General features: G+C 51.7%; 1 protein-coding gene across 2 annotated transcripts in view; it reads right to left on the bottom strand.

Annotated features, from left to right (window-relative positions):
* The window catches only part of CCDC149 (coiled-coil domain containing 149), a 115,118-nt gene that overhangs the window by 63,654 nt on the left and 23,561 nt on the right, over positions 1-27,903 (bottom strand). For both annotated transcript variants that reach the window (XM_075544475.1, XM_075544476.1), the window contains exons 2-4: positions 16,023-16,184; positions 14,039-14,077; positions 1,761-1,868 (exon numbers count right to left, since the gene is read on the bottom strand). In XM_075544475.1, the coding sequence (XP_075400590.1) occupies positions 1,761-1,868; positions 14,039-14,077; positions 16,023-16,184 (309 nt within the window). The remainder of the gene's footprint in view (positions 1-1,760; positions 1,869-14,038; positions 14,078-16,022; positions 16,185-27,903) is intronic.

Genomic DNA, 27,903 nt, shown 5'->3' with positions numbered 1-27,903 from the left:
TTCTACTCTGCCCCGCAGGGCTGCTGCGAATTGGAATGAACTTGATGACACACACCGACATCGTTCTGGCTTGACAGTCGCTGCAAGTGTGGGCTCACGGGGTTGGGGCCGGATGGGCAAGGCTTCCCATGGTGGTTTATGAGGTCCTCATGAGCCACCGCAAACACACTAAATCCCACAGAACCCCAAACTGTGGGACAGTGAAAAGCAGTCAGAAGGTGAGGTGGGAGTCTAGTTAGGAAAGTCCACGGGGGAAGGAAATAAAAGGAGGAGAAAAGAAAAAAGGACAAACCATGATCCCAAACCACCTTTTCTAAGTGTCTTGGGCCCCAGTGGGTTGACAACGTTTTTCAAATTCCTCTGGCGCTTTATGGTCTCCGGGCACAGCACGGGTGGTGGTGGTGGTGGGGGGGTGTCCTGTTTCCTTTCAGTCTCTAGGAAACCCCTGCTGCGACCTCCTAAGGAAGTGACTAAGAAGGTCTGGCCTTTAATTACTGACCAAACACCTAGGTACTTGGAGCTTCAATCCTCTTAAAGATGCATGAAACCTGGCCAGAGGCCTGATTAGCTTGTCCAGTGTTCATTAGACTTTCCTGGGCATCCTTGCCCAGCCTCTGGCTCATCAGAGGGAAGAGTTGAACCTAGTTGTTCAAGTTTATGTGCAATCCGAGAGGATTAAAGATTTTGTTTTTATCAAGACACAGGAGAGAAGAGGCGACAATGCTAAGGGAAGGTGTCCCAGCTAGATGCCTTCAGGAGTTCCTTAAGCTTACAGTTACTCATGGGAGGGTTGGGGGGTCCAGACCAGCCTGAAGAGCCTCAAAAGAAAGGCATGAACATCTCCTTCCCCGAATGAACCACGGGACACCCTGCGGAGCACGTTTCTCCTCTGATGCATGGGCCAGCAGTCGCCATGGGTTGGCACTGGCTAATCGGCCATTGGTCTGTACCCTCAGAGCTGGCCTGCCAAGTCAGGCCAAGGCACCGCGTGTCCTCTCTGAGCTGTGCTCCAGGGGTGTCCTCTGGGTGCTAGTGTGCAGTGCACATGTTTTTGTGAAATCGCTGAGCCCCCTTTAAAATGGGGCCTTTGGAGACCCTACAACCTCCCAGCCACAGAGGACGCTGGTAACCTCTGAAAGGCACAAGGCCATCTTGGTGGCAAAGAGCACCGGCCCTCCGCCCCCGGCCAGGGGTTGACAACGAACCTCTGGCAGCCAGTGGGACATTGTTCCGGAGTCCGGAGTTCAACCCCGGTCACTCCCTTCCCTTTCTCCAAGGTGCTTGGCTCCCAGCTTCAGCCGGGAGTGCGAAAGGCGCCAGTTGAGTTTGGAATTTATGAGTCCATGTTTTATAATTAACGTTGCCAACGGGGGAGTCTGATTAATACCGAGCCGTGGATTTTGAGCAATGTTCCCTACAAATTGCCAAATTTAGCAATAAAATAAATTGGTTATGGGAACATAATGAGGAGGACGCGCATCCTTCCAAGCCGGCGGAGCAACACGTGCCTTCCCTGTATGGGGAGGGAAGAGTGGAACATGTGGGTCCTCCCCTGGCCCCTGCCGCAACGCAATGAACCGTGCACGGTGGCGGGGACCGTGTTTGGAGCAGCCCAGAGAGGGCACACATCCAGACCAGACTCGCTTGAACGGTGGGATTTTCATGGCAAACAGGAAAACCTGTACTGGCCAGGCTCCTGTGCTTGCCCTCCCCCACCCACCCCCACCCCATCCCCACCCCTCTCCAGATATCCCCAGTACCTTGTTGTCTCCCTGCACTTCTCCCAGCCTCTGCTGGAGTTCCGTCAGCTCTTCTCCCAGATGTTTGTTCCGGTCCTGGGAATCTCTCAACAGCTGCGCGAGATTGGCCTGGGAAAAGCAGCACAGGATGAGACCCCGTGAGGAGCCAGGAGTGCTAACTACAGGGCCTGATGGGGCGGCATGGGGGCGGCCCGCCACAGGGGCTGAGCCACACTCCACACGTTTGAGGAAATGTACGAACCGCCCCTGCCAAGTACGCAAGCCACATCACCCCCACTGCCACCACCACTCGAGGTGGGGGAGGGTAGTGAGGGAGGGAGGGAGGGAGGGAGGGCATGGGCGGGTGGATGTGAAGTCGACCAGGAACCTTATTTGGGGACGAATTTTATTTCCCAAACGTCCCAGGATACAAAGGAGTCGGTTGTCTTGGGATTTTGTTTTGTTTACTTTAAGAGCTCTCAGGAGTCTGTGTTGGGTGCAGGGTTCGAATCTAGAAAGCAAGCTTCCCCTTCTTGCTTAAGAGTTGTGCTTGTTGGTTGTGGATCTTTGTATCTCAAGGACACCTTGCTTTGATGAGTTTCTCTTGGCTGCAATCACCCAAAACCCAACGGTGCTGCCAATCGAGTTGATGCCAACTCGTACCGACCCTCTAGAGGCCGGGGTAGAACTACCCCCTGTGGGTTTCTGAGACCGTACCTCTTCACGGGAGCAGAAAGCCTCCTCTTTCTGCTGGCCTTGTGGTTAGTGCCCAACACAAAACCTGGACACCACCAGGGCTCTTCTCTGCTACCCGGACCCCCGTACTGTGGTCATAATCCGCCAAGGCTGCTGAGGGCAAGGCAAGGAATGCAGACCCGGCCACACAAAGCAGCAGGATCCACAGGTAATCCTATAACCTCACCAATGCACTTTCTTACCTTGTATGCCCCCCACCTAACCCATGCCCTGGGGTTTCCGAGACTAAATCTTGATGGGAGTAGACACCCTGGGCAGTCTTCCTCCACGCAGCTGGTGAGTTCAAACTGCTGACCTTGTGGATAGGTCCTGCAGAGACCAAGCAATGCTTTCCCTCTGCTTTATTCCAACCCCACTCAAAATGATCAGGGTCACAAGCCAGGCCCCCCAGCAGTGGGGCCCTGCAAGTTGGTGTGAAGTTGGGTGATGTTTCAACTGTTCCTGTTCCTGTTCCTGGTCCATCTGTCCACCGGGCAGCTCTCTCTCCTCAGCACATCGAAGTCAACCTCTGCCTTGACTCCCGGAACCTCAAACATCCTGCAGACATTAGTCTACAGAGCCTTGCTCAGGGTAGCAAGCAAAACCCCTCCCTAACAGACAGGGGTAGCCACCAGGCCTGGGAGGTGGACATGTCCTATGGAGGGGCAGTGGGCGGCCAGTGGGGGCTTCTCTGGGTTGAATGTGCAGGAGCAAGTGAATCTCTGCACCCCTACCTGGAGGAGCCACTGCAAAATTCACCTTCACGGGAGCCTTCTTTGAAATGGCAGGGGAGAGGCTGGCAAACACATTTAAGTAAGAGTAGCAGCAAAAACTAACAAAGGCAAAAGGAAATCCTAACTCCCTAACCTTGTGAACCAGTAGGAACGGCTTCAGCTTCTAGGGTCTGTGGAAACCTCCTGTGTTCACCAACCCTTGAAATTTCCATGGCCAAGAAGTAAGGTAAGCACAGACTTCCTTGTGCTTTCTTACTGCTCTGCTGTAAACAAATTCAGTTGTTCACCACACAGAGATTCTGCTTTTAGGAATGGCTGGCATTAGTCTCTCTCCCAACCACAGAATCTTCCTGTGGAATCAAGACCTCTTTTTACATTTGCAATCCTTGACACCCACAGAGGACCCAGTACACAAGATCCAGCCTGTGCTTACCAACTATCCACAGTGAACAACTTCCTGTGGGTTTTAACAAATTTTTCTTCTTTTTAAAATATTTTAAATAATTCTATTTGGGGCCATTCCAGCTTCTATCACAATCCATCCATACATACATTGTGTCAAGCACATTTGTACATATGTTGCCATCATCATTTCCAAAACATTTGCTTTCTACTTCAGCCCTTGGTATCAGCTCATTTCCTCCCTCCCCCCTCTCTCATGATAATTTATAAATTATGATTACTTTTTTACATGTCTTATACTGACTGCAGTACCCCTTCACCTATTTTTCTGTTGTCCATCCTCCTGGGAGGGGTTTATATGTCGATCATTGTGATCGGTTCCTCCTTTCTCCCCCCACCTTCCCCTTCCCCTCATTATTGGTCCTGAGGGGTTTATCTGTCCTGGATTCCCTGTGTTGTTTGCTCATATCTGTACTAGCATACATGCTCTGGTCTAGCAGGATTTGTAAGACAGAATTGAAGTCATGATAGTGGAGGGTAGGCGGGGAAGAAAGCATTAAAGAACTAGAGGAAAGTTGTATGTTTGGTTAGTGGTATACTGCACTCTGACTGGTCATGGTCACTCAGGATGGTGTGCTTCTTCCATGTGGGCTTGGTTGCTTCTGAGCTAGATGGCCCCTTGTTTATCTTCAAGCCTTTAAGACCCAGACACTGTCTCTTTTGACAGCCAGGCACCATCAGCTTTCTTCACCTCATTTGCCCCTTGTTTATCTTCAAGCCTTTAAGACCCAGACACTGTCTCTTTTGACAGCCAGGCACCATCAGCTTTCTTCACCTCATTTGCTTATGCACCCATTTTGTCTTCAGCGATTGTGGAGGGAAGGTGAGCATCACAGAATGCCGCGTTATGAGAACAAAGTGTTCTTGCATTGAGGGAGTACTTGAGTAGAGGCCCAATGTTCGTCTGCAACTTTAATATTTAATATATAATGTATGTACAGAGATCTATGGCCCTATCATTATATATAAATATATTCACGTGGATGTATGTATGGATTGTGTTAAGAGTTGTATGAGCCAACAAAATGATTGAAATAAATATATCTACATATGTATGTACCTGTATTTATACCTCTATAAATGTCCTTTGCCTCCTAGTTATTTCCTATATTTCCTTTTACTTTCCTTTTGTCCCACTATCATGTTTGACCTTCATTTGGCCTTTATTAATTCCTCTCGGTTTCAAGTGCAGTAACAAGGAAAATTTTTAAAGGGGAAAAAGATGTAGTGAACCCATGTGAAAATGGAGGTAAGCACAAGTAAGCCCCTGCTTACCTTGCTTATTGGGAAATGATCCCCTGAGACCAACTCAACCCAAACCAAGAAACTAACCAACTGCCATCGAGTAGCTCCCTCCCGTGTAATCCCATGACCCCACGACCCCACATGAGTGGACGACTGCCCTGCATGGGCTGTGGCCTTTCAGAGGCAGATCACCAATGCTTTTCTTTCTCAGTACACGTGCGCGGGTTTGAACTGATAACCTTTCACTTAGTAAGTAGCTCAGTACTTAACCTCTGCACCACTGGGGCAGTCAGATTTTATATCAACTTGATGGGACCTATCTGGATGTAAAGGAGCCCTGGTAACATCCTGGTTACATGCTGGGCTGTGATTCTCAAAGTCAGCAGTTCAAAACCACCAACTGCTCCTTGGGAGAAAGATGAGGCTTTCTACTCCCATAAAGAAACCCACAGAGACAGTTCTACCCTCTCCTCTACTTGCGTAGCAATTGACTCAATGGCAGTGAGTTTGTTTTTTGAGCTTGTGTGGAGTCCAATCAGGTGGTAACCTGATGACCCCTCCTTGGGGGTGTGGCCTTTTTATGAAGGAGAAACTAAGAACTTCCCCTCTCTCTCCTTTCACCTTTCTCTTCCTGGGGACTCCACTGGGTCTGTGTCTGCATCCAGGGGCAGCCCCATGTGGGCCACCCGACCCTGAGAGCTGTCAGCATCCTGGCCACCTTTCTAACGACCCTGGATCCACAAGGCTCTGCACCCACCGGCCTGTGATCTCCCTGCTCCCTGTTTCACCTGCCTGTGCCATTGGCCTGCAGCTGAGTCTAAAGAGGCCCCCACTTGCAGTGGACTATGGACTTGAGCTGGACTGGGCTGGGATGCCTTCTTGATATATAATTATTTCTTGATATAAGTTCTTTCCTAAACATACATGAGAGTCACTGGTTAGGGAGACAGCCCAGCCTAACACAGCTACGCAAGTACGCCTACAACTCAGTCTCCGAGGGTCAAAGGCCAGCTCACTTCCTCCAACCCACAGCAGAGGGATACTTTTTGTAATGGACAACAAAAATGAATCTTTTTTAAAAAGTGTTTATGGTGAGGTGTCAAACCAAACCCACTGCCACTGGGCCATTCCAACTCATAGCGACCCTGCATAGAGTTTCCAAGGCTGTACAACCTGTGGGAGCAGAGAGCCACTTGCTTCTCCTGCAGAGTCGCCAGGGGATTTGAACCAACGATCTTTTGACTTATGATCCAATGTTTATTCAACAGCACCATGAACCTCAAAATGTCACTGCCATCTAGTCAACTCTTACTCTTGGTCACTTTACAGGACAGGGTCAAACTGACCCTTTGGGTTTCTGAGGTTGTAAATCTTCAAGGAGCAGAAAGCCGCATCTTTCTCCTGCAGAGCGGCTGGTGGTTTCGAACTGCTGACCTGCGGTTAGCCGTCCATCAAGTAATCCACCAAGTTTCTCTGTCAGCTGCAATAGACCAACATTCCTATTGTTGAATGGCTGTGAAAGGTGCTGGGCACTTCGTTTCTGTATCTAAAGACCCCCCCCTACCCTGGTCCCACCCAACTCAAAGACACCCTTGGGTGTTAGAGTACTGGCGTGAGGTGATGGGGGGAGGGCACCGACGATGTGACCAGTCCACGAATGAGGCTGGTTTCTAACACGGTGATTCAGAGACCCAGCCATCTGACTCTCCAACAGTTTTCTATACTGCAGCCCGGAGGAACAGAAGTCTGGAGAAAACAATAGCTACCCAACTGCACGCCCAGGATACAGTGGTCAATCAGAATCGCCTTGCCTCCAAGAGCATTCCAGGTACATCAACACCCCCCCTTTCAAATGGGCCCAGGGGGCAGGGCGGGGTTAGGAGAGGCACCCCTGACTTGGGACAGGTGATTACTGTTTCCCTAAACAGGGAACAGGCAGGAGGGAGTGGTGACACACTGCTCTTTCTTATGACACACCGCTCTGCCGCCTGGTCACCAGCAAAACAGTGGGCTGGAATACTGGGAACGGATTCTCCTGATCAGGCTCTTCCTCCCTGACAGGAGAGGGAAAGGAACAGCCCATCTCCAAGCACTTGAAATAGAGGAGAAAAGTTCACCCGCTTCTTCTGACCAAAAATACCGGCAGTGACTCACGCACGCACGCACGCACGCACGCGCTCGCTCGCTCACTATTACACTCCATCAAGCCAACACGACTCGGAGCCTGCTTATCGCGTCCTAGCTGCGCGAGCACTGTGTTACAGAGAAGGGTGCTGCGAGCAGAGTGAAGCACAGCAGCACCCCGCAAAGGAAACGTCGGGGGGCAAGTGGCAGACCCGCTAACACCAGGCAGAGGACAAACCCTCGGGGACCATGCGGGAGTCTACATGGCAAAACCGGCAAAGGTTTCCCAAGAAGTTTGTCTTCAATATGCTGATCGAGGCAGGGCCACTGGGGAGGGTGACAGGCCAGCTCTGATAACAGTGGGACACTGGATACAGCAGAGGATGCTGTCAGCTCAGGCAGAGGGCCGGGCCGCGTTTCCTTCTGTTGTACACAGGCTCGCCATCAACCTAATGGCACTCGACAACAATAACCACATATACGTAAGCTACTCCTTCTGGCGAGACCAGGAACTCTAGGGGCACAGTGGGTTCTGTGTTGAGCCACTAATGGGCAGGTTGGCAGCTTGAAGCCCCAACCCCCCCATCCCCAGCCCCTCTGCAGGAGAATGCTTCCTTAACAATGTGCAGTGTCAGAAACCCTGGCGGCTGCTCCACCCCTGTCCTATAGGGCCACTCTCAGCTTGAATGGACTCAGTGGCAGTGAGCTGATCTGCCTGTTTTCCCCGCTAGGGGTTTCTCTCTGAACCCTGTGATAGAGGAACAGAGGGGAGCGAGAGTTGGGGAAACCACAGCTGGGAGACTTGGGGCCTCTGTCAAGGGACATCTCAGCTCCTGATGACCACTGGAGCCTGCAGACACTCAGCCCATCTCTCCGACGAGCTCCTGGTATGGGAGTTGGGGTGCTCTGAACAAGCGTCTATGCAGGGGTGCTAACTACAGACCAGGCGCCTGGGGGAGTGTGGCTCTCACCCAGGCCCCTTCTCTAGTTCTTTGGGGGAAACCCTTGTCCAGGAGGAAGCTACAGGACTGTCGTATAGGTGATAGGACCACTCCTTCCACTTGGGACACACGTGGCTTTCAAGTCCTAACCCCCAAACCATCATGGCGACCCAGTGGGCGTCAGAGTGGAAATGAACTCCACAGACAGTCCAGTGGCTGCTTTTCGAACATATATTACCAAGCCTTAGTTCCGAGGTACCGATGAGCTGACTTGAACCTGCAGCCTTTTGGTTGGTTAGCAGCCGTTTGCACCACCTAGCGATTTCCCATGGCTGCTACTTCTTAACTCCCGGATCGAGTTGCCTCTGCCAGGGTGTTTCCATTCCACTAAAAATATGCCATGAAATGTCAGAACGATTTGCACCGCAGGGGAACTGTGGTTGGGGTTTTTTATATAACCGGTTAAGAAACATAAATTACATATCAGAACTGGCAGTGACAGTCACTGCTGACGACTCCTGTCTCCAGTCACCAAATCCCTGATGCTGCTTCCAGCCAGAGGAATTGTGGAGCACCCTGAGCAAGAGGGAGGGAGCCCTGGTGCCTGGCGTAGTGGTTAGGGCTTGGGCTGCAAACCACAAGGTCAGTAGTTCAAAACTACCAGCTGCTCCAGAGGAAAACGATGGGGGCTTTCAACGCATGTAAAGAGTTTCGGTCTGGGAAAATCGCGGGGGCAGTTCTACCCTGCCTTACAAGGACTGTAAGTCGGCATCGGTTCAATGGCAGCGAGTTTGGTTTTGATTTCTGGCCAGAGACAACCTGCATCCCTTCGCAGGGTGGAGAGGAACTGCCAGCTGCCATTCCTTGCTCCCGTGTGACAAATGGAAAGGCAGCTAGAAACCACACGAGAGAAAGTGACGAGGAGGGACGCATTCACGCAGAGCCACCAGGAGTCCTCAGAGTTGTTGAATAACCCAGGCCAGTGACCAGAAGTCACGTGTCACCGTCCAGGGCAGTCCCTCATGTCAGCCCAGGTTTTGTAGCCGATCAGACACAACCTCCCCTTGTGCACGTGCCAACGATGTAGACCGAAGCCCTGAAACACAGCTCTGCCTCAGCTGTCAGATCCATCGTGAGGGCTTGACGAGATCAAATCCGCTGCTGTCGACTGGATTCCCATTCAGAAGGACCCCGGGCGACAGAGAAGGACTTCCCCGGAGGGCTTCCCCGGCTGTCGTCTTTGGGAAGGAGGGGCCCTGGGCACTTAGTGGCTTACACCATGGACCGATAACCGCAAGTCTAGCAGTTCGAAACCACCAGCTGCTCCCAGGGTGAAAGGATGAAGCTTTTTGCTCCGGTAAAGATGGATAGCCTGAGAAGCCCAAAGGGACCATTCTACCCTGCCCTCCAGGGCCACTCTGAGCCAGGATGGACCCAATGGCAGTGGGCTCAGTGGTGGGGATGCGTCTCTGTGGAAGCTGCCTGCCACCTGGTTCTCCCGCAGGGCTCCGTAAGCCACGGCATTGCAGGAGCTCAAGAGTGAGAGGGAAGGAGGGAGGCCACTGGCAAGGCACCTATGCAGGACACGGAGAGAGTAGAGAGCTCAAGGGCAGAAGCCAGGATGCTCTACACCGAGGTATGTAGGAGGGTAGGGCAGTTCAAATCCACCAACTGATCCTCGAGGGAAAGATGAGGCTTTCTGCTCTCAGCAAGATGTACAGCCTCGGGAACCCGTGTGGGGCAGTTCTACTCTGTCCTTTGGGGTCACGATGAGTTGGATTCATGAGTGTGTGTGTGTGTGTGTGTTGTCTCGTCTCTCAAAAACTCACTGCCAGTAGAGTCAGTGCTGACTCACAGAGACTTTAAAGGACAGGGTAGGTCTCTCCCCCACCCCCCCACCCCCCGTGTGGGTCTGATAGTGTAACTTCTCAGGGGTATAGAAAGGCCCCGGCTTTCTCCCCACGAAGCATTGGTGATGTCGAAGCGCAGACCTTGCGGATCACAGCCCAGTGCCTGACCACTGTGTCCCCAGGGCTCCAAATGTACCCCGGGCCCCTTCAATCTACCCTTCAACAAGAAAAGGTACTAGATGAAGCAAGAAAAACGGTTTTTAAGCAGCAGCAGCAAGAGTGTGTGATGGCGCAGAGAGCAAGCGGATTGAGAGGCCTGACGGATAGCAAACTTAATTGCCTTTTCTCCTCAGTGGCTTTGATGTGCCAGGGACTCCTGTGCGAATAGGAAGTTGGGGAGACTTTGCTTCGCTTAGCAAGGAGCCCCCTCCTCAAACAAGTACCAAAGTGGTGACCTCTGTTTCAGTGACAGCTTTTTGAGTTACAAAAAAACCCACCACTCCAAACACATGCGCCCAGCCACCTCAGAGCTTATTTTATACATATCTTCGGCTGTGCAGGGAGCTACCGCTTAATCTCAAAACACACACTTGCCAGTGAATGTATCTCCCTGTCCCCACAGGCAAACGCTCTTGAATGGGTTTGGGAGGTTGCTATTTAAATAAATGTTTGCTTAATCTGAGCCATTATGACTTTGCATCTGCCGCTGAGTGGCTCTGCTAATAGCTCTCAAGGCCTTTAGCCTCCCTCAGCTTGGATTTTCCTCCTCTAGACACTTGGGGAGGGGGCGGGCATTCACACCTTCCTTACCAAACCTGCTGTAAGGACTCAGAGGGCTGAGGAAGGTGCACTGGGGAGCTCACAGTGAAGTCCCTGTGACAGCTTCCGGTCCCTGGATTTCTTCCCAATGGGCCAGGTACCACAGCAGGTCCGTTCCAGGGCTCCTGCAGAGACGCATCTCAAGCACCCTGGATCTCTGAAGGGGCTTTTGGTGCTGAGCATAGAACCAGGGCACTGGGTTGTGATCCACAAGGTCAGCAGTTTGAAACCACCAGCCTCTCCAAGGGTGAAAGTCAGACTTTCTACCCTTGTAAAGAGTGACGATGTCAGAAACCCATAGGGGAAGTTCTACTCTGTCCTATAGGGTCACCATGAATCGGCACAGACTTGATGGCAGCGAGTTTGATTTTGGGGGCGGGTTGGAGTTATTGGGGGGAGGACTTCAGATAGACCGGGGACTTAGTGACTGCAGTCAAGGCTGCCCCCGTGCCCCACAAAGGGCCAGCACTGCTCTCTCTAAGGCTGTCATCGGGGTGCCTGGTAGCACCCATGCTTTGCAAAGGCAGGGAAGCAAACACACCCTCTGGAACCAGGACGGACACCTCCCGTGGCAGGTCTGTTTGCAAACCAGGCAGGACAAGAAGAGCTTCAAGATGGGATGCGTTCGGTGGGTTTTTTGATTCTGACTCAGAGAGGAGTTTTCAAGGGGGGAATGTGTTGTCATGCCCCCCTCACTCCCCGAAGAATCCCAACTCGTGAGAAGATGAGGCCAAGATCATTCCCAGTCCCTTCTGGCTCCTTCCTAGGGAAACTGCTCCTTGGGAAAAAGAGGAATTCCGCGAGGGCCATCTGAGCTCTTTTGACGATCTCTGGCTGCGGTGTATCCGGCCCGCAGCATGCCAGCGGTTCTGCCCGAGATTCCAGAACAAGTCTTCATTTCCATATCCTAGAGAAGCTATTAAGCACAACCATTGCTGTCACGATCTCCCGGCCGCTCCCTTAACGGGTTACTTGCCATTGAAAACTGAGCTGTTCTAGAAAGGCGCCCAACTTGCCAAAGAAAGCCTGGACAGCTCGATTTTCAGAATGACAAACATTAAAAAGTACATCCTACCCTCTGAAGAGCTAGTGGGAGACACGGCAGGGCAGAAGCAGGGCCTGACCTGAACAGCAGCAGGAAGGCAGGCCTGGGTGCCCATTGCTGGTGATTGATCCTGACTCATAGCGACCCTATAGAACGGAGTCGAGCTGCCCTTGGGTGTTTCCAGGCTTCCTGGGAGCAGACCGCCACATCTTTCTCCCCTGGAGCAGCTGGTAGGTTTGAAAGTCTGACCTTTCAGCTCACAGCCAAACATCTAACCACTGAGCCACCAGAGCACCTTCTTCAAGCTCGTTCAAAGCTGTCATTCAGGGATATGTCAGTATAGAACAATTGTGAAAATTCTACATAGCGTAACATCTAGAGATAGTATAGAACAAAGAACTGTACGTGTGTGCATCCCTATACAAACCAACTCACTGCCTCTGAGTCAATTCTGATTCATGGCAACCCTGTAAGACAGAGTAGAAGTGCCCTGTGGGCTTCTGAGGCTGTAAACCTTTACAGGAGTAGAAAGTCTCCTCTCTCTCCTGTGGAGCAGCCGACCCTGTGATGTAACCCATGATGCCACAGGCCTCTGTGTACACGGATGTACATGTGTGTATCTGTGGATAGGAGTGAATAGAGCTATGCCTTGTTTCACTCCACTCAGGCAGTATCTGACCACACAGACATGCCTATTTGACCAATGACACGGTGGACATCCAAAACCACGGGGAATAGGGTACAACTAAATGCTGCTGGTTACCAGAGAGAGGGAAAACGATGCAGTGAAAGGAGACTCTAGTCTATTTTGTTGGTTGGTGGAGATATACACAGCATGCACACACCAGCTCAACCACAGCCACATGTACAACTCACTGACCCTGGTCATATTCGTCCGGTTGTGCTGCCTCTCTTGGTACCTTCCCCCATACTTCGCCATCATCAATACAAACTGCCCTCCCCCAAAGCATCTCACTTAACCTTTCAAGCTTCTGTCGTCAAACGGATCTCATATAGATAATTCCGCAAAAGAACCCAAGGCTTAATAAGACAGGCATTCTTTTCAAATTTGGCTATACTATTGTTTGGTTTAAAGATTACTTGAGGGAACAGCTTTCATTTAAGGTTTGAAGATTTCCTTCAGAGCTATAGATTTGGGGCCTCAGAAGTCTCAGTGCCTCTAGGGAGTCTGGATTGCAAAGGAATTTTGAAGTTCTGTTTCACAACTCCCCCCTTTTGATCAAGATTCTTCTGCAGACTCGGACCAAATCACTCACTTGTGAGTTTTGATAGCAAATAACTGAAGCAGCAGGACCTAAACACAGAACAGCATCCGCCTACCAAATAGTTAGCTAAACAAAGTAACAAGGAACAGGAGCTCTTAACTCTCAGTTTTTCCAAAGAATCCACCAAGAAAGGAATGCAGTCAATTCTTGTACCCTGTCCCATCCTGCTGGACCTTACTGTGACTGTGTTTCACCCCATTCCTAGCTCCTTTTCACAGTCAGCATCTGTCTGCAACCTTAGCAGAAAGGGTTCCTGGCTGCAAAGCACTCTAGAAAATTAGAAGAAACTCTTCTCTCTATATTTTGGGATTCCTGACAGTCCCAACCAAGAGTCCTCATGGTGTAGTAGGTTATGCTCTGGGCTGCTCACCACAAGGTCAGCAGTTTGAAACCACCAACTCTTCCATGAGAGAAAGACGAGGCTTTCTATTCTGGTAAAGATTTACAGTCTCAGAAACCCTTCAGGGCAGTTCTGTTCTGCCCTATGGGGTTGCGATGAGTCATATTTGAGTCAATGGCAGTGCGTGAATTGATCTTCCCAAGGAGCCCGGGTGGTGCTGTCGGGTAAGCAATAAGCCATGACAAGGTTGGCAGTTCACACCTACTAGCTGCTCTTTGGGACAAAGATGAGGCTGTCTGCTCCTGTAAACCTTCAGCAGCTCAGAAAACATACACAGGGAGGGTCAAAGTGGTTATGTGTTGGGATGCTGACTGCAAGGTCAGTAGTTCAATATCACCAGCAGTTCCTCAGGGGAAAGATGAGGCAGTGTTACCAGGTTGAACAGGTCCGCTCTGAGTCAGGACCAACTGGACAGTGGTAAACTTAAGTCTGAGTTGGAATTGACTCAAAGGCTGTCAGTTTGGTTTGGGAGATCCTCCTAAGGAGACTCTGGGTAACTCCTTTATAGATTACAGTCAAGACTCCCCATGGACACCCCGTGGAGCATTTCTAAGCTGTGACATGTGGGGGATCTTGAGTTAGGTTTTGGTTTGGCTTTGGTTTCCCCCCATCAACAGTGACCAGCTCAGTCATAGTGAAGAACAGGAATACGTCTTACCTGTCTCCTCTTCTCAGGGGGGAGTGACGGATCTCCATCCTACAAGAAAACCAGTGCTAATGTTTCACTTTCGCCTCCAAAACACAAGCTTTGCTCACGTCCCAGGAATGGAACCAAGCGATGAGCCTAAATCCAGCCCCCTCCCCACACCCAACAGCAGTCCTCCACCCAGCAATTTGCTGACCCAAGCTCAAATGCACCTTTTAAGAAATTAACTAGCAACCAAACTAGAGTTATTTTGGACAAAGTCCCCAAGGGGATCCTTTCTAATTAGGACCCAGCCTACAGAGTCTCTAAAGTAGGTGAGCTGGAACACAAAACGGGATTTATCAAAAATGATTTTTGAGCAGAACTCCACAGAAACTGTGCATTCCATTCGGTTCAGATACCTCTTTCAAAGAGTCGTAGGAGCCCTGCTGGCATTGTGGTGACGCGGTTGGGCTGCTAAATGCAAGGTCGGCAGTTCCAACCCACCAACTGCTCTTTGGGAGAAAGAGGGAACTTTCTACTCCCGTAAAGAGTTACAGTCTCAGAAACTCACGAGGCAGTTCCACCTTGTCCTACAGGGTCACTAAGAGTCAGCATCGAATGGGTGGCAGTGAGTTAAACTACTTAGATCCAAGAGGATAGTGATGGACCGGTGGACAGATAGATGCATGCATGCATGCATAAACACACACACACACACACACACACACACACACACCAGTGTTCTCTGGGGCAGTGGATGGTCAGGAGAATCAAAGGGGGAGGAAGCAAGGTGGAGATAGAATTTGGTAAACAAAGAAAAAAAAATTTTAAAACCTTCTCACTCCAATCAGACTGTTGTGGTTGTTGTTGTTGTGGTTGTTGTTGTGGTTGTTGTTGTTGTGAGTGTGTGTTCATTTTCTCTCTCCAGTGACTCCATTCCCCGCCCTTGTGTTCTTGTGTCATTGAGGAGGCCAATGTCAGTCTTCTCCTATCTGATGTGGACCGCGGGGTTTGAACCTGCCCCGGGGACAGCCAGGCCACAGTGAACCCTGGGTGTGGGCAGCAGGACTTTTAAAAGACATGAGATTGCCTCCTCACAGGCGTGGGGGTGGGGTGTTTGTGAAGACACAAAGTCGTATGATGAAGTCAGTATCCCCCTTTTCCACCTAATTTGCATCCGGGAAACTCTTGCCGCCTAGAGTCGGGGTAAAGAGGGGGGACGTGGCGGCACCACAGATTGCTCTGCCACTGCTGAGAGGAGGGGGCGGTTGCCCAGAAACACATCCACAGCAAGACGCTGAGTGAAACACATGGGGTTCCGACAGCTCCACACGCAGCTCAGACCCACAGAACTGTCTGCAGTGAGGGCGCTCGGCCCCAGCCATGCCGTCCAATGCAGGGGCCACCAGTCAACCCAGCGAGGCTGAGGAACTCAACCAGGAGGAAATGTAACCTAACAGCGGGGCGTGGGGCAGGCTAGGGGCCACCGTCTTACACAGGAGGGCTTTGCAGGATGAATCATTCACATCCGAAAGAAACTCGAAAGACCTAAATAAATCAATATATCAGCACACGCAAGCACACGGACATATATGTACAAACTCCCAGGAGGATAGCAGACCCTGTATGGGCCTATAGTGTTGGCTGGTGAGGGGGGCACTCTGAGGAGGAAACCTCACCAAAATCCACAGCCATCGTGTCAATTCTGACTCATTGCGACCCTACATGGGGTTACTGAGACTGTAAATCTCTACAGGAACGGACAGCCTCTGCTTGCTCCCCAAAAGCAGCTGGTGGGTTTGAACTGCCAACCTAGCAGGGGCCCATTGCCCAGCCCCCAGGCTCACCAGTCCTCCTGGAAGGAGGAAGTAGGAGTGGCGAGCTTCACGTCTGATTTGTCCTTTCCTCACTGCCTGAATGTAACCCTGTTTTGAACACACAACATTTAACCCCACCCCACCCCCCGCAGCCTGAACTAGGGCAGAGGACGCACCGGTGGAGGAATAATACGTACAATCAGCTCCCGGAATTTCTTCTTCAGCGACTGGTGCCGTTCTCGGAGCTGATTGGCCATGAGCTTGTACTGGTCTCTCTCCTGCTGGCACGTGTCCAGCTCCTTGGACAGGATCAGCAAGGCTTCCTTCTTACTCTCCAGCTTCCGCTTACACACCAGATACTGCGGAGCAAACACAGGGAGCCACTGTCTCAAACACCGGCCAGGTTCACGGAGCACACCCAGTACGTACATCCGTCACACACCCTGGGATCCTGGTGCCTGCTCTGTGTTAGAGACTACACCCAGGGACGTTGGGCAGGAAGTGGCGCCGTGTGCTAAAGGGCGCATACTGCACTCTGGGCAGAACCCAGATCTTGGGTGTTGATGGAATTTGGGCAGCTGGTGTGGGGAGATGCTGTCGATTCAGTTCTGACTCACAGGGACCCTGTATTCAAGGGAACAAAGCATTGCCTGGTCATCTCATTGAGAGTCTGTCTTTTATTATTGGTCAGCTGGGACAGGTAAAACGGTTAAACCAAAAAAGGACAAAACCAAATATGAAAATGTATGTGTGCGTGTCTATGTATGCCTGGGGGAGGGCGGGGTCAGTGGTAGAATTCTCCTTGCAGAAGACCTGGGTTCGAGTCCCCATCAAGGCACCTCATGTGCAGTCACTGTCCCAGTCAGTGGAGGTGGGGGGGGGCGTGTTGCGGAACAGATTTCGAGGGCGTCTCCAGAGTGAGACAGACTAGGAAGAAAGGCCTGGGAGTCTACTTCTAAAAGCTCGGCCGATGCGTGCCTTATGGAGAACAGCAAACAGTCCGACCCCATTCTTCCTGGGGTGACGTTTGATTTCCACGAGGCTGGAAACAGGTAAAGGGTGGCTTTTCTGGCCTTGGCCACTTCGAGCAGACCAGCTGCCCCCTCGCCTCACCCCCTGCAGCGCGTGCCGCCTCCTTGACCCTCGATCTTGTCTTTCCTGACCTGAGAGATGCTGCGTATCTTTGGAGCCTCAAGCTGGGATCAGGTAACTCCAGGGACAAAAGTTATTGTCTCTGGCCCCCGGAGACGAATAGCGCTGACAACGGAGGCTGCCGATTGTGCACAAAGAACTGAGTGAACAAGAGCAACACCACCAACCTGCAGGTGGAAGGAGCCTGGCACATGCCAACTGCCACCATTATAGCACAGGGCCGGGCCCGGCTTGGCTGTGCCATGACTTATGTCGCCGGATAAAATTGGGTCCTGTTCTACTACAATGGTGCAGAACGCTATACCTAGGGACCTATTTCAATACCGAGTTTGTAAGAACAGGATTCGCGGCTACCATGGTAATATAATCCATCGCATGTGGTTTCTGTTTGTGTTTGTTTTGGCTTCTTCTTCTTCTTCCTGCTTTTCTCTGATTGTTCAAACTTTCTAGAGTAAACCAATGCGGTTTCTATCATCAGGAAGGGCGGGAACAAAGGTCATTAAAATGCTGCCATGGAACCCTTACTGCCGGAAACCCTGTCCGCCCCACTCCACAGCCCTCTCTCCTTCAAGGTCTCGGTCCCTAACTCAGACTCAGGCCTGTGTGGCCTGAGTGATTCAGACACAGACACAGGTCACCTCGTCCCTTTCAAGGGTAAAACACGCCCCCTGAGTACTCCTCTGGCCACGGAGACCCTGTGCGCTGTAGCTCTGAATGCAGGATAAAGCATAGGCAGCGGCTTTTGCAGGCCCTCCTCCCGGGAGCCCTGGGGGCATCGTGGTCACTCATTGGGTTCAAACTGCAAAGTCAGCCGTTTGAAGCCACTAGCTGCGTTGGGAGGACAGGGTATTCTGCTGCCATCAAGAGTTACGGTTTCTGAAACTCACAGGGCAGTTCTACCCTGCCCCGTAAGGTTGCCCTGAGAGCCAGTGCCAATGGCCAGTGAGTTTTTGAGTTTCTGGATCATTCTACCCCTACCCTCTTCCCCACCCCCTGATCCAGAAGTGGTAGCACCCATTTTGGGAAATGCTGCTTTAAGCTCCCCAAAAGGAATCAGATGCACCCAGCTACTTAGAAGTATGGGATTTCTCTACTTCCTCCACCTCACCCTTTCCCCCCTGGCTCTCCCCCTCGTGGAACCCGCACCCCCATGCTGACCCACCACACTGGTCAGTCAGCGAGAGCCCCGACCTGGCCCGTTCTGTTTATTGGCTCAGCTGCATCATCTGGTGTTATTCACACGTGTCAAGTGAGGCCCTTAATACCTTTCGAATTCACCCGTAAAAGACCAAATCGAGAGCATCCATGAAAACAATTTATAGTTTCATTATGGGCCCTGACGTGAGTACTCTGTCACCATGGAGGGGCACACAAAGCTGGGAGAAGCGGCCCTCTTTCCAGCCCTCCGGAGTCAATGCTCCTTTGTGGGCAGGCAAGCATTACTCAGATCGAGTGCTTGCTCGGAATTGACTTCTCTAAGTCCCAGTTCACATCAAATGATAAGGGGAGAAAAGAGGCAGATGGGTGCATTAGCCCCCTTTCCCCCCTTCTTTTCCTTAAAAAAATAAAATAAAGAGAAGACAAGTAATTGCCTTGCTTCCAAAACAAAGAAAAAGGAACGTCCTACCCGGGTGGATTTGAGTTCCGAGAGAGTACGCCTCCACCGTGGCTGGGTTTCCTCCTGGTGGTGGGTAACGCGGGTGGAAGCCTGCCTCTGAACATCCCGCGTCTTTGAGACGGACATCCTTTGCACAGAGTCTGTTTGCCACGGTGGGTTCTCGGGCACCACCACCCCGACCCCACCCAGAGCAACTACCAAGGGAAAGTGACGCCAGAAACCTCAACTGCTGGGTCTCCTAAGGGAGACACTGAAATTTCATGTGGGGATGGGGTGGTGTGGGCGTGGGTGGGGGAGGTATCATCTACACACAATTGAAGAGATCTGCTCCTGTCCCCTCCGTCTGTCCCCATGGTCAGCCGTCTGGGCTGGCACTGCTTAGGATCGGCTGGCACCAAGACGGCAACTTTTGTCTCATCAAGGTTTCTGATGGAAACCCGAGCCCCTGAAGATACACAGAGTTTGGGGACAGAAACCTCCACGGTGTCGAGGCAGGATGAGTGTCTGGGGACAAGGGCTACTGATGGTGACCAAGGCAAGAGTCACCCCTTACCGCTGCCTGGCCACAGGGAACCAGCCTGCTTCGACTGTGAGGAGCAAGCTGCTAGGTCTGCCCTGGGTGAGGCTCCTCCTAAAGATGGGTGGAAGCCATAAGCCCTGGTCCCTGTGAATGTCCTTGAAGATGTTGTCACTTGAGAACTGGCATCAGGTGGCTTCTAACTAAATATAACGCCAAACCCAAACCCATTGCCAGCAAGTCAGTTCTAACCGTTATCGATCCTATATGGGGTCCCCAGGGCAGTGAATCCTTACAAAAGCAGACAGTCTCATCTTTCACCTGCCGAGTGGCTAGTGGCTTGGAACCACTGACCTTGAGGTTAGCAATATAACAAATCTGCCACCGCACTAGCACTCACTCACTCACTGCCATCACATAGATTCTAACTCCCAGCAACCCTATAGGACAGGTTGAATGGCCCGTGTGGGTGTCTACAATGGTAAGCCTTTAGAGACGAGAAAGCCTCATTTTCCTCCTGCACAGCATCACAAAACCAGAAACCAAACTGACTGTTATTGAGTGGACTCTGACTCACAGAGACCCGAGAGGACAGGGTGGAATGGCCCCTGTGACTTTCTGAGACTGACTCTGTGTGAGTAGACAGCCTTATCTTTCTCCTCGGAGCAGCTGCCCTTGCCGTCAGCAGCCTAACACGTAACCACGATCCAGCAGAGATCCTTCAGAAGCACCAACACCAGCCCGCGCCCCCACCTTAAATCAATATGAGTCCTTACAAGAAGAGAGGAGACCCAGAGGGACAGAGCGAGAGACCTCAAAACCAAGCCAAACTCATCACCGGCAGGTCAATTCAGTATAGACATGCCCCACGGGGATTTCCCGGATACCCTATTTACAGAGATGTAGAGTGCCGGGCCTTTCTGCCATAGAGCGACTGGGTGGGGCTGAACCACCAACCTTTGGAGTAGTTGAGTGCAAATGATTTGCACACCCAGAAGGGGAAAGACGGCGAGGACAGCAGGGGAGATGGGAGTGAAGTGTCCACGGGTACAGGGACAGCGGGTGAAGGCAGACCCTCTGCTCAAGCCTTCAAAGAGAGCACAGTAGGGCCAGCACCTCGAGTTTGGACAATGGCTTCGAGAACTGAGAGAGAGCACACTGCTGCAGTTTGGGGGTATCCAGCTATGGTCCCCCATTGCAGCCACCCTGGGAAACAAATGGAGTCCATGAGAGGAGTTGGTCTGCATCTGGTTGTGGAAACTGCCAAGGGCAGCACCAGGCTCCAAGGTCGCTGACAGACTCAGGCATAGAGAGCTCTGCTGAGACCCGCATCCTGGGTTCTGTGGGCTGAACCTCGGCAGTGAGGCTCATCTGGGGTGTAAGCATCGGACATTTATAAGCACCCCAAACACAAACTCGAGTCCTGCTCATAGCAACCCCACAGGACAGAGCAGAACTGCTGCCGTGGGTTTCTGAGACTGTAACTCTTTATGGGAGTAGAAAGCCTCATCTTTCCCCCTCGGAGCGAGTAATGGCTTCAAACTGCTGATCTTGTGGTTAGCGGCTCAACCTGTATCCCATTACGCCATCAGGACTGTGAGAAGGCCCTCAAAGGGTAAGAAGCAAATGCATTTGGTGCGGAGATGGAAGCCACACCCTGAAAAGGGTGGGGCTGGGAGGCACTTCCTCCAGCCCCTGTCTAGTCCACAGTCACAACAGTGATGGACATGTATTGGTGAGATCCCTCAAAGTGGACCTGCTCTGGCTGGAGGTGGGCAGAGTTCTACATTAGGCCTTCCTTGTTACCTAGCTTCCCACCCCACCCCTGCATTGGGAACCCTGGGAACTGCAGTTCTAAATCACCCAGGGCACCTGTAACAAACCTAGATTCCTGTGCTCCAGCCCAGATCCTCACCACTTGTGGTAGTTGAATAATTTCATGTCAACTTGATAAACAGAGTAAGGGGGTGAAATCTAGCCTGTCAATCAGGTCATAGCCTGATGATGCCTCCCGGTGGGCGTGGCCTTCTCATGAGGATTCTGGGAACTTCCACTCTTTCTCTCCTTGGAGGAGGGCCTCCTCTCTCTCTGCTTTACCTGCCTGTTGAGGAGCCACATGAAGACCCTTGCTGGGCTGAGATGCTTCCACTGCCACTGGATCCACAAGGCTTTCCATCCACTGCCTGTGATCTTCCTGCATTTGGCATTATTGCATGGCTGCGTGAGTCTGAAGAGGAATTTATAGGCTGGCGTTGCAATATGGGCTAATATCAGACTTATGGACTTGAATTTGCACTGGGCTGGGATGTTTTCTCAATATACAATATACAATTGTTCCTATACATATACGAACATCCCTGGATTGGTTCCTCTACTCTCCTCGGACTAACACACCACTTGTCAGTCAGTTTGTCATACAGTAGTGACTTGTATGTTGCTGTCACGCTCAAAGCTATACCATTGATATTTCAGACGGCAATGGGGTCACAAAAAGGGAACAGTGTGTTCCAGCCTTCAGCTTGAATGACAACTACTCCATGTAAGAAAACACGAGTCCTCACCACTAGTAACGCTGCGATCAGTGAGAAAAGACTGAGCGTGGCAAGAATTTCACCTTGGCTTGATCCACAAGCAGTGCTCGTGAAGCAGCGGGCGAGAGATCAAACAACACACTGCATTGAATAAACCTGCTGCACAAGACCCTTTGAAGTGTTGAGACACAAGGAGGTAACCTTAAGGACTAAACGTTTACTTTGAAGACTAAGATGTGCCTGACCTAAGCTATGGTTTTCAGTTGCTTCATGTGTCCATGAAAGGCAGACACTGAATAAGGAAGACCAAAGAAGAGTCCATGTGTTTGAGTTGTGGTGCTGGAGAAAAATATTCAAGGTGCTATGGGCTGCCCAAAGAACAAACAAATCTGCCTTGGCAGGTGTACAGCCAGAATGCTCCTTAGCGGCAAGGATGGTGAGACTTCATCTCGTGTGCTTTTCATATCAGGGGAGACCAGTCCCCAGAGAAGGACATCCTGCTTGGTAAGCTAGAGGGGCAGCACAAAGAGGAAGGCCCTCGGCTAGATGGAGGGACAAAGCGGCTTCAGCAATGGACTCATGGCATGAGACCAGTTGTGAGGATGGCGCAGGACCAGGCAGGGTTGCCATTCTGTGGTGCACAAGGTCGCGATGAGCTGGAGTCAACTGGATGGCACCTAACAACAACGACAGCCCAGGCGCCCTGGGTGGGGATCCGGTAGCTGAGATGGGGAACCGTATGGTGAGACAGGCCACCATGATTCTTCTCCATTACAGAGTTGGAAAATACAGGTGCTGGAGAACTCGAGCAATTCAAGAATTGAACCCACATGAAATTATTTGGAGACACAGAGGGACCCACTGGCAGTCCACGAAGTCAACAGGTCAAAGGCAAGGCCAGCTCCCAGGCACATTCTGGTGGCATGCAGGGGTGTAGCCTTTGATGGAGGAGAGGTCTTAAACTCGTACAAACAGGGGCTGTGTTTGCCTACATCAGGCCCCAAACCCATCTATGCAGCCTCATGAAGATAGCAATCAGTGACCCTGGTAGGGGGTGGGAGGGAGGAAGAGATGAGGCTTCTCGTTATTCTACATGGTCATCACTGGACGCTGTGATGGCTGCTGCCAGCATGTCCCATTTCCCATCCTGCCAGACTGGAAGCAAACCACAGAAAGGCAAGGAAAGCCCAGAGGACGTGACTCATTGCCAGGACTGAGGAAGGACTCAGGAGAACGGAGAGACAGGCTCGCAGTGATATTCTGAAGGAGGATGGTGGGAGAAGACGATGGCGGAGGTGGACACCAGGGACCACCAGCCTCCCTCCAGAGGTAGGTCTGAATCCACAGGACTTCCCACCCACTGGCTTATGATCTGCCTGCATTCGGCATCATTGCATGTGCTGCGTGAGTCTGAAGAGGACTTTTTGGATTGGTATCAGACATACGAGCTAATATTGGAGTTATGGACTTGATCTGGCCTGGGCTGGGATGTTTCCTCAATATTCAATTGCTCTTATATATAAACCTCTTTCTTATACACATATGAGTGTCTATGAATTTGTTTCTCTAGTCTACCCGGACTAACACAGGCAGCAACTCTGTGAACAAGATAACCCAAACACTGCCTGGGCCTGCACTACCTTCACAGCCTTGCTATCTCTGAGCCCAGGGCTGCAGCCACTATGTCAATTTCTCCATTTTCCAATGGGAGAATGAAGGAGAGGGTAAACTACAATTTCAACACCACTGCCTGATGACATCACTGAGGGGGGGAATAGGTGGAGGGGCGGCACTGGGGGTGGAGGGATGTCAGCCTCCCACCAAAGGCATCACTCTCCCCTCCCCCCAGCAGCTAGAATTGTCACTAGAGGATGAACGCACGCATGACCTAAGCCACGGTCTTCTCAATCACCCCCCGGATGTGCAACAGCTGCACAATGGAAAAGGTCGACAGTAACGATGTCTTCGGACGGTGACGTTGAAGAAAGATATTGAAAATGCCGTAGATGTTCAGGGGGAAAGAAAAGCAAACCACGCTTAAAAGAAAAAATACCATCAGAAAGTTCTTTCGAAGCAAGGATAGTGACACTTCAGGTCTCTTACTAGGGGACTCCATCTGAAAGACCAATCGCTAGACTGAGCGCATCATGCTGGTGCAGTAGAAGGCTGGTGGGGAGGGGATCCGGTCAATGAGATGGGCGGACACAGTCAATCGCTTCATCAAGGGACTCCAACAAAGTCACCCTGAGCTGGGGTCAACTCGGCAGCAGCTACCAGCCTTGTTTGGGGCAGAGCCCGCTCAGAGGCTTCCAATGACAGCCACGGCCGTTTCAGACACTGTACACAGGAGAGAGGGGCTTTGGGACGGCTGCCCGGGGGCACGGGGCACTGCCTGAAGCTGTGTCTGTAACGGTGCCACTCACACGGTGCCCCTTCCCTGTATTTCCAGTTCTCCTTTTCCTCCTTGGACTTCAATTTCCTTTCTGGACTGTAGGCAGTCAAACCCACAAGTCTCCCTGGAACCCCATCTCAGGAATCTTTGTAATTCGCATGGCTCAGAAAGGAGCCTTGGTGGCATACTGAGTTCAGTAAGGGTCAGGCTTCAAGGTCAGGAGCTCAAAACCACCAGCCGCTCCTCAAGACAAAGACAAGGTTTTGGACTCCTGTGAAGAGTGACAGTCTCAGAGAGCCCTGGGGCAGCTCCACCCTGTCCTCTAGGGTCACCGTGAGTCTGCATGGACTCGATGGCAGAGAGGGTCATGTGTCTCAGCAGCAAGCAGGGTGCTTCCTACAAAAGCGTCCAGATAATGAGGAGTCTCATTCCTAGGAACATTTGTGCCTGCGATCGGGTCAGACAACCAGGACACCCGGAGACTTAACGCTCACCGCCATCAAGCCGGCCCAGGGGGCAGGGTAGAACTTTCTCCTTTGGGTATCTGAGGCTGTGAATCTTTCCGGGTGTAGATAGCTTTGTCTTTCTAACATGGTGCGACTGCAGTGGTTTTGAACTGCCAACCTTGTGCTTCGCAGCCGGGCATGGAGCCCACTAGGCCACCAGTGCTCCGGGACATATGGTCATGGTCACTGCAGTTCCTTTCAGACTCCCCAAAGTCTCCCTCATCTGAATCAGCTTGGGTCCCAAGACCTCGGTGGCGGAACCCGGGCCTTACTGAAAAGTCATCTCTGTAGGCTTTGCAGTGGTCTCGCTGGCACAGGAAGTAGGGCCAAGCCCCAGCCCTGCTCTAACCCAGACCGTCCAGAGAACTCAGCATTCCCTCAAACAGCCAAGGCAATATTAAAATCCCACTGCAACACGGAACAATTGCAAAGCCCGCGGGTGTCTATTTCCAAAGCCTCCTCATGACTTTGCCCTTTACCATAAGTGGAGAGTGCAGAGCTGGGAGCCACCTCCCAGCTAATTCCAGGGGCCCGCCCAGCTGCAAAGAACAAGGCTCCTGGCTGCCAGCATATCCTCTATCAGTGTGTCCCTATTGGTGGGTCACGAGGCTGGTCTAGGTTGAGAAACCGGTTCCACCATAAGCTTCACTCATAAAATAACAGCCCACCCCCCCCCCCCCCCCCGCCAAAAGAAATCCAAAACAAACCAACACCAAGCAAACAAACGACAACCATGAGCACAGAAAGCTGGAGAAGAAGGAACTGCCAGATTGTGTTTCATGCGGTGGAATGAGCATGGGCTCTTTGGACAGATGGAGGTCCACACACTGTCTGCACCGGCTGGTTGCAGACTGTCATGGTGCCGTTAGGTGTCACTGAGGCTCCAGCCCGTAGCGACACCCTGCACTATACAAGGAAACATGACCCAGAGCCCTGTGCCGTCTTCACCATTGTTCCTGTGCCCAAGCCCATTGATGGAGCCACTGTGTCCATCCCTCTCCTTGAGGGCCTGCCTCGCCTTCGCTGCCCCTCCACTGTACCAAACACGGTGTCCTTCTCCAGGGACCGGTGTCCTGACAACATGTCCCAAGTACGTAAGACTAGTGTCTCCATCCTGACCTCTAAGGAGTGCTCAGGCCTTACGTCTTCCAACACAGACAAGTTTGTCTTTTTAGCAGTTTGCGGTCCTTTCGATCTTGTCTGCAGCCCTACAACTCAAACACATTGATTCGAAGGCGCACGGAGCATGTACTCCCTCGTTCAACGAGTATTTCCCAGAAGGCGTCGAGAGAGGCCAGGCGGGGTCTGGGGCCGGGTGCCGGCCGGGAAGGCAGGCTTCCCACGGGAGCTAATGCCAGAACTGAGCTTTGAGAGGTGAGTAGGTGTAAGAGGCAGCCGAATAAAGGCCATTATGTAACGGAAACAATTATCTCCTTCTCTCGCACGGAGGCTCAGATTAATTAATGCCTGCTCTGCCCACCTCAGCGAGGTGATGGGGCGCTTGGAAGGCAATGGGTTCTGCTTCTCAGCAATGCCAATCCCACTGTTTAGAGGATTCCCACTCCCCGAGATGCCCAGTGACTCTGTAGGGCATTTCTGAGGCTGTACATCTTCACAGAAAGAAGCACATGGCCACCTCTCTCACTAAGAAGGACCAGTGGTCTTGGCTCACCAGCCTTGCCGTGAACAGCCCTATGCTTAAGCTCTGCACCACTAGGGATTCCTGCTATGCTAACGTCATCCCCGTTGTTGTTCGGTGCCATCGTCGGTTCCGACCCCTAGGGACCCTCTGCTAATAGGCAAAGCTCCCGTGCTTGGGACGTGTTGTCAGGAGAGACGAGTCCCTGGAGAAGGACATATCCCACTTGGAAAAGCAGAAGGGAGCAAGGCAATGGGCCGGCACCGTGGCAATGAGAACGGATTCAAGCTTGGGAACAAAGAGGAGGCTGGAGGAAGACAGGGCAGCGTTCCATTCTGTTGTGCACAGGGTTGCTACGAGTGTGGACACAATGGCACCTAACAACAACAGCATGGGCCAAGCAAAGTCTGGGAGCCATCCTCTCCTCTCCTTCCCCCATCTAGGCTCCGTTTAATTCATCCACAGATCCAATCGGCTCTACCTTCATGGGTCACCCAGTCAGCAAGGTTGCTGATGTTGTGGGGGCTGCGAGGTCCTTCGAGTTGGTGCAGACCCATCGTGACTTTATGCCCAACAGACGGCAGACGGAAACACGGCCGATCCTGCGCCACAGTGTCAATCCATCTCCGTGAGAGTCTTCCTTTTTCGCTGCCCCTCTCCTTGACCAAACAAGATGTCCTTCTCCAGGGACTAGTCTCTCCTGACAACATGTGCAAAGCACGGTGACATGAAGTCTTGCCACCCTTGCGTCTAAAGAGCATTCTGGCTGTCCTTCCCCAGGGCCGACGGGTGGTTCTTCTGGCAGTCCGTGGTACTTTCCAGAGTCCTTGCGGAGCCACGACTGAAATGCCTTGATTCTTCATCGGTCTTGCTGAATCAGTGTCCAACTTTCGCACGTACTTTGGGCATGTTGTCAGGAGAAACCAGCTCCTAGAGAAGGACGGCACACTTGATAAAGGCAACAGAGGGGCAGGGAAAAAGAGGAAGGCTCTCAATGATTTGTCGGAAACAGTGGCTGCAACAATGGGCTCAAACGAAAACACAATCGTGAGGAAGGCGCAGGACTGGACAGTGTTTCCTTCTGGTGCACACAGGGTTGCTATGAGTCTGAACCGATTCCGGGGACCGGGGAGCCTCAAGAACTTTGACGCAGTTCCACAGCCACAGGTACACCCATGGGGACTAGACAGACTGAGACTTCAAAAAGACCATGAAAAATCAATGGACTTTTCCCAGGAACCGGTTGAAGCTCCCTTGGACTCATTGAAAACAGAACACATACAGACACACACACACACATGCACACACACACACACACATGCACATACCCCAAGTCAACTAAACTCATTGGCAACATGCCAATTGAACGAACTCTAAAAACGCGGCCGATTTTTTTTGGGGGGGGGGGGCGGGCACATAGAGTAGATCACATGAAATACTTTTATTATCCTCTCTGAAATAGATTTCTCTTGAATTGCATTTCCATTATATTTTTAAAGCGGGGCACATACTTCACTCACTGACACAAATACCCAGGCACTCACACCACACACACACCGTGGAGGCCGTAGGCTGGTCCCTGTCGTCTCAAGAAGCCCAGCCCCCCGTTTTCACTACTGAGTGGTGTTTAGCTCCCTGTTTGCTGTTATCTCCAATAAAGCAAATCATAATTTCTACAAGGAAGCTCATAACAATTAACCGACTATCTGACATACTACATTAC

Source organism: Tenrec ecaudatus, chromosome 3 (assembly GCF_050624435.1).
Source record: "Tenrec ecaudatus isolate mTenEca1 chromosome 3, mTenEca1.hap1, whole genome shotgun sequence".
NCBI classification, from domain to species: Eukaryota; Metazoa; Chordata; class Mammalia; order Afrosoricida; family Tenrecidae; genus Tenrec; species Tenrec ecaudatus.
The sequence above is the reverse complement of the archived record's forward strand: the minus strand, read 5'-3'. Positions and strand labels throughout refer to the sequence as shown.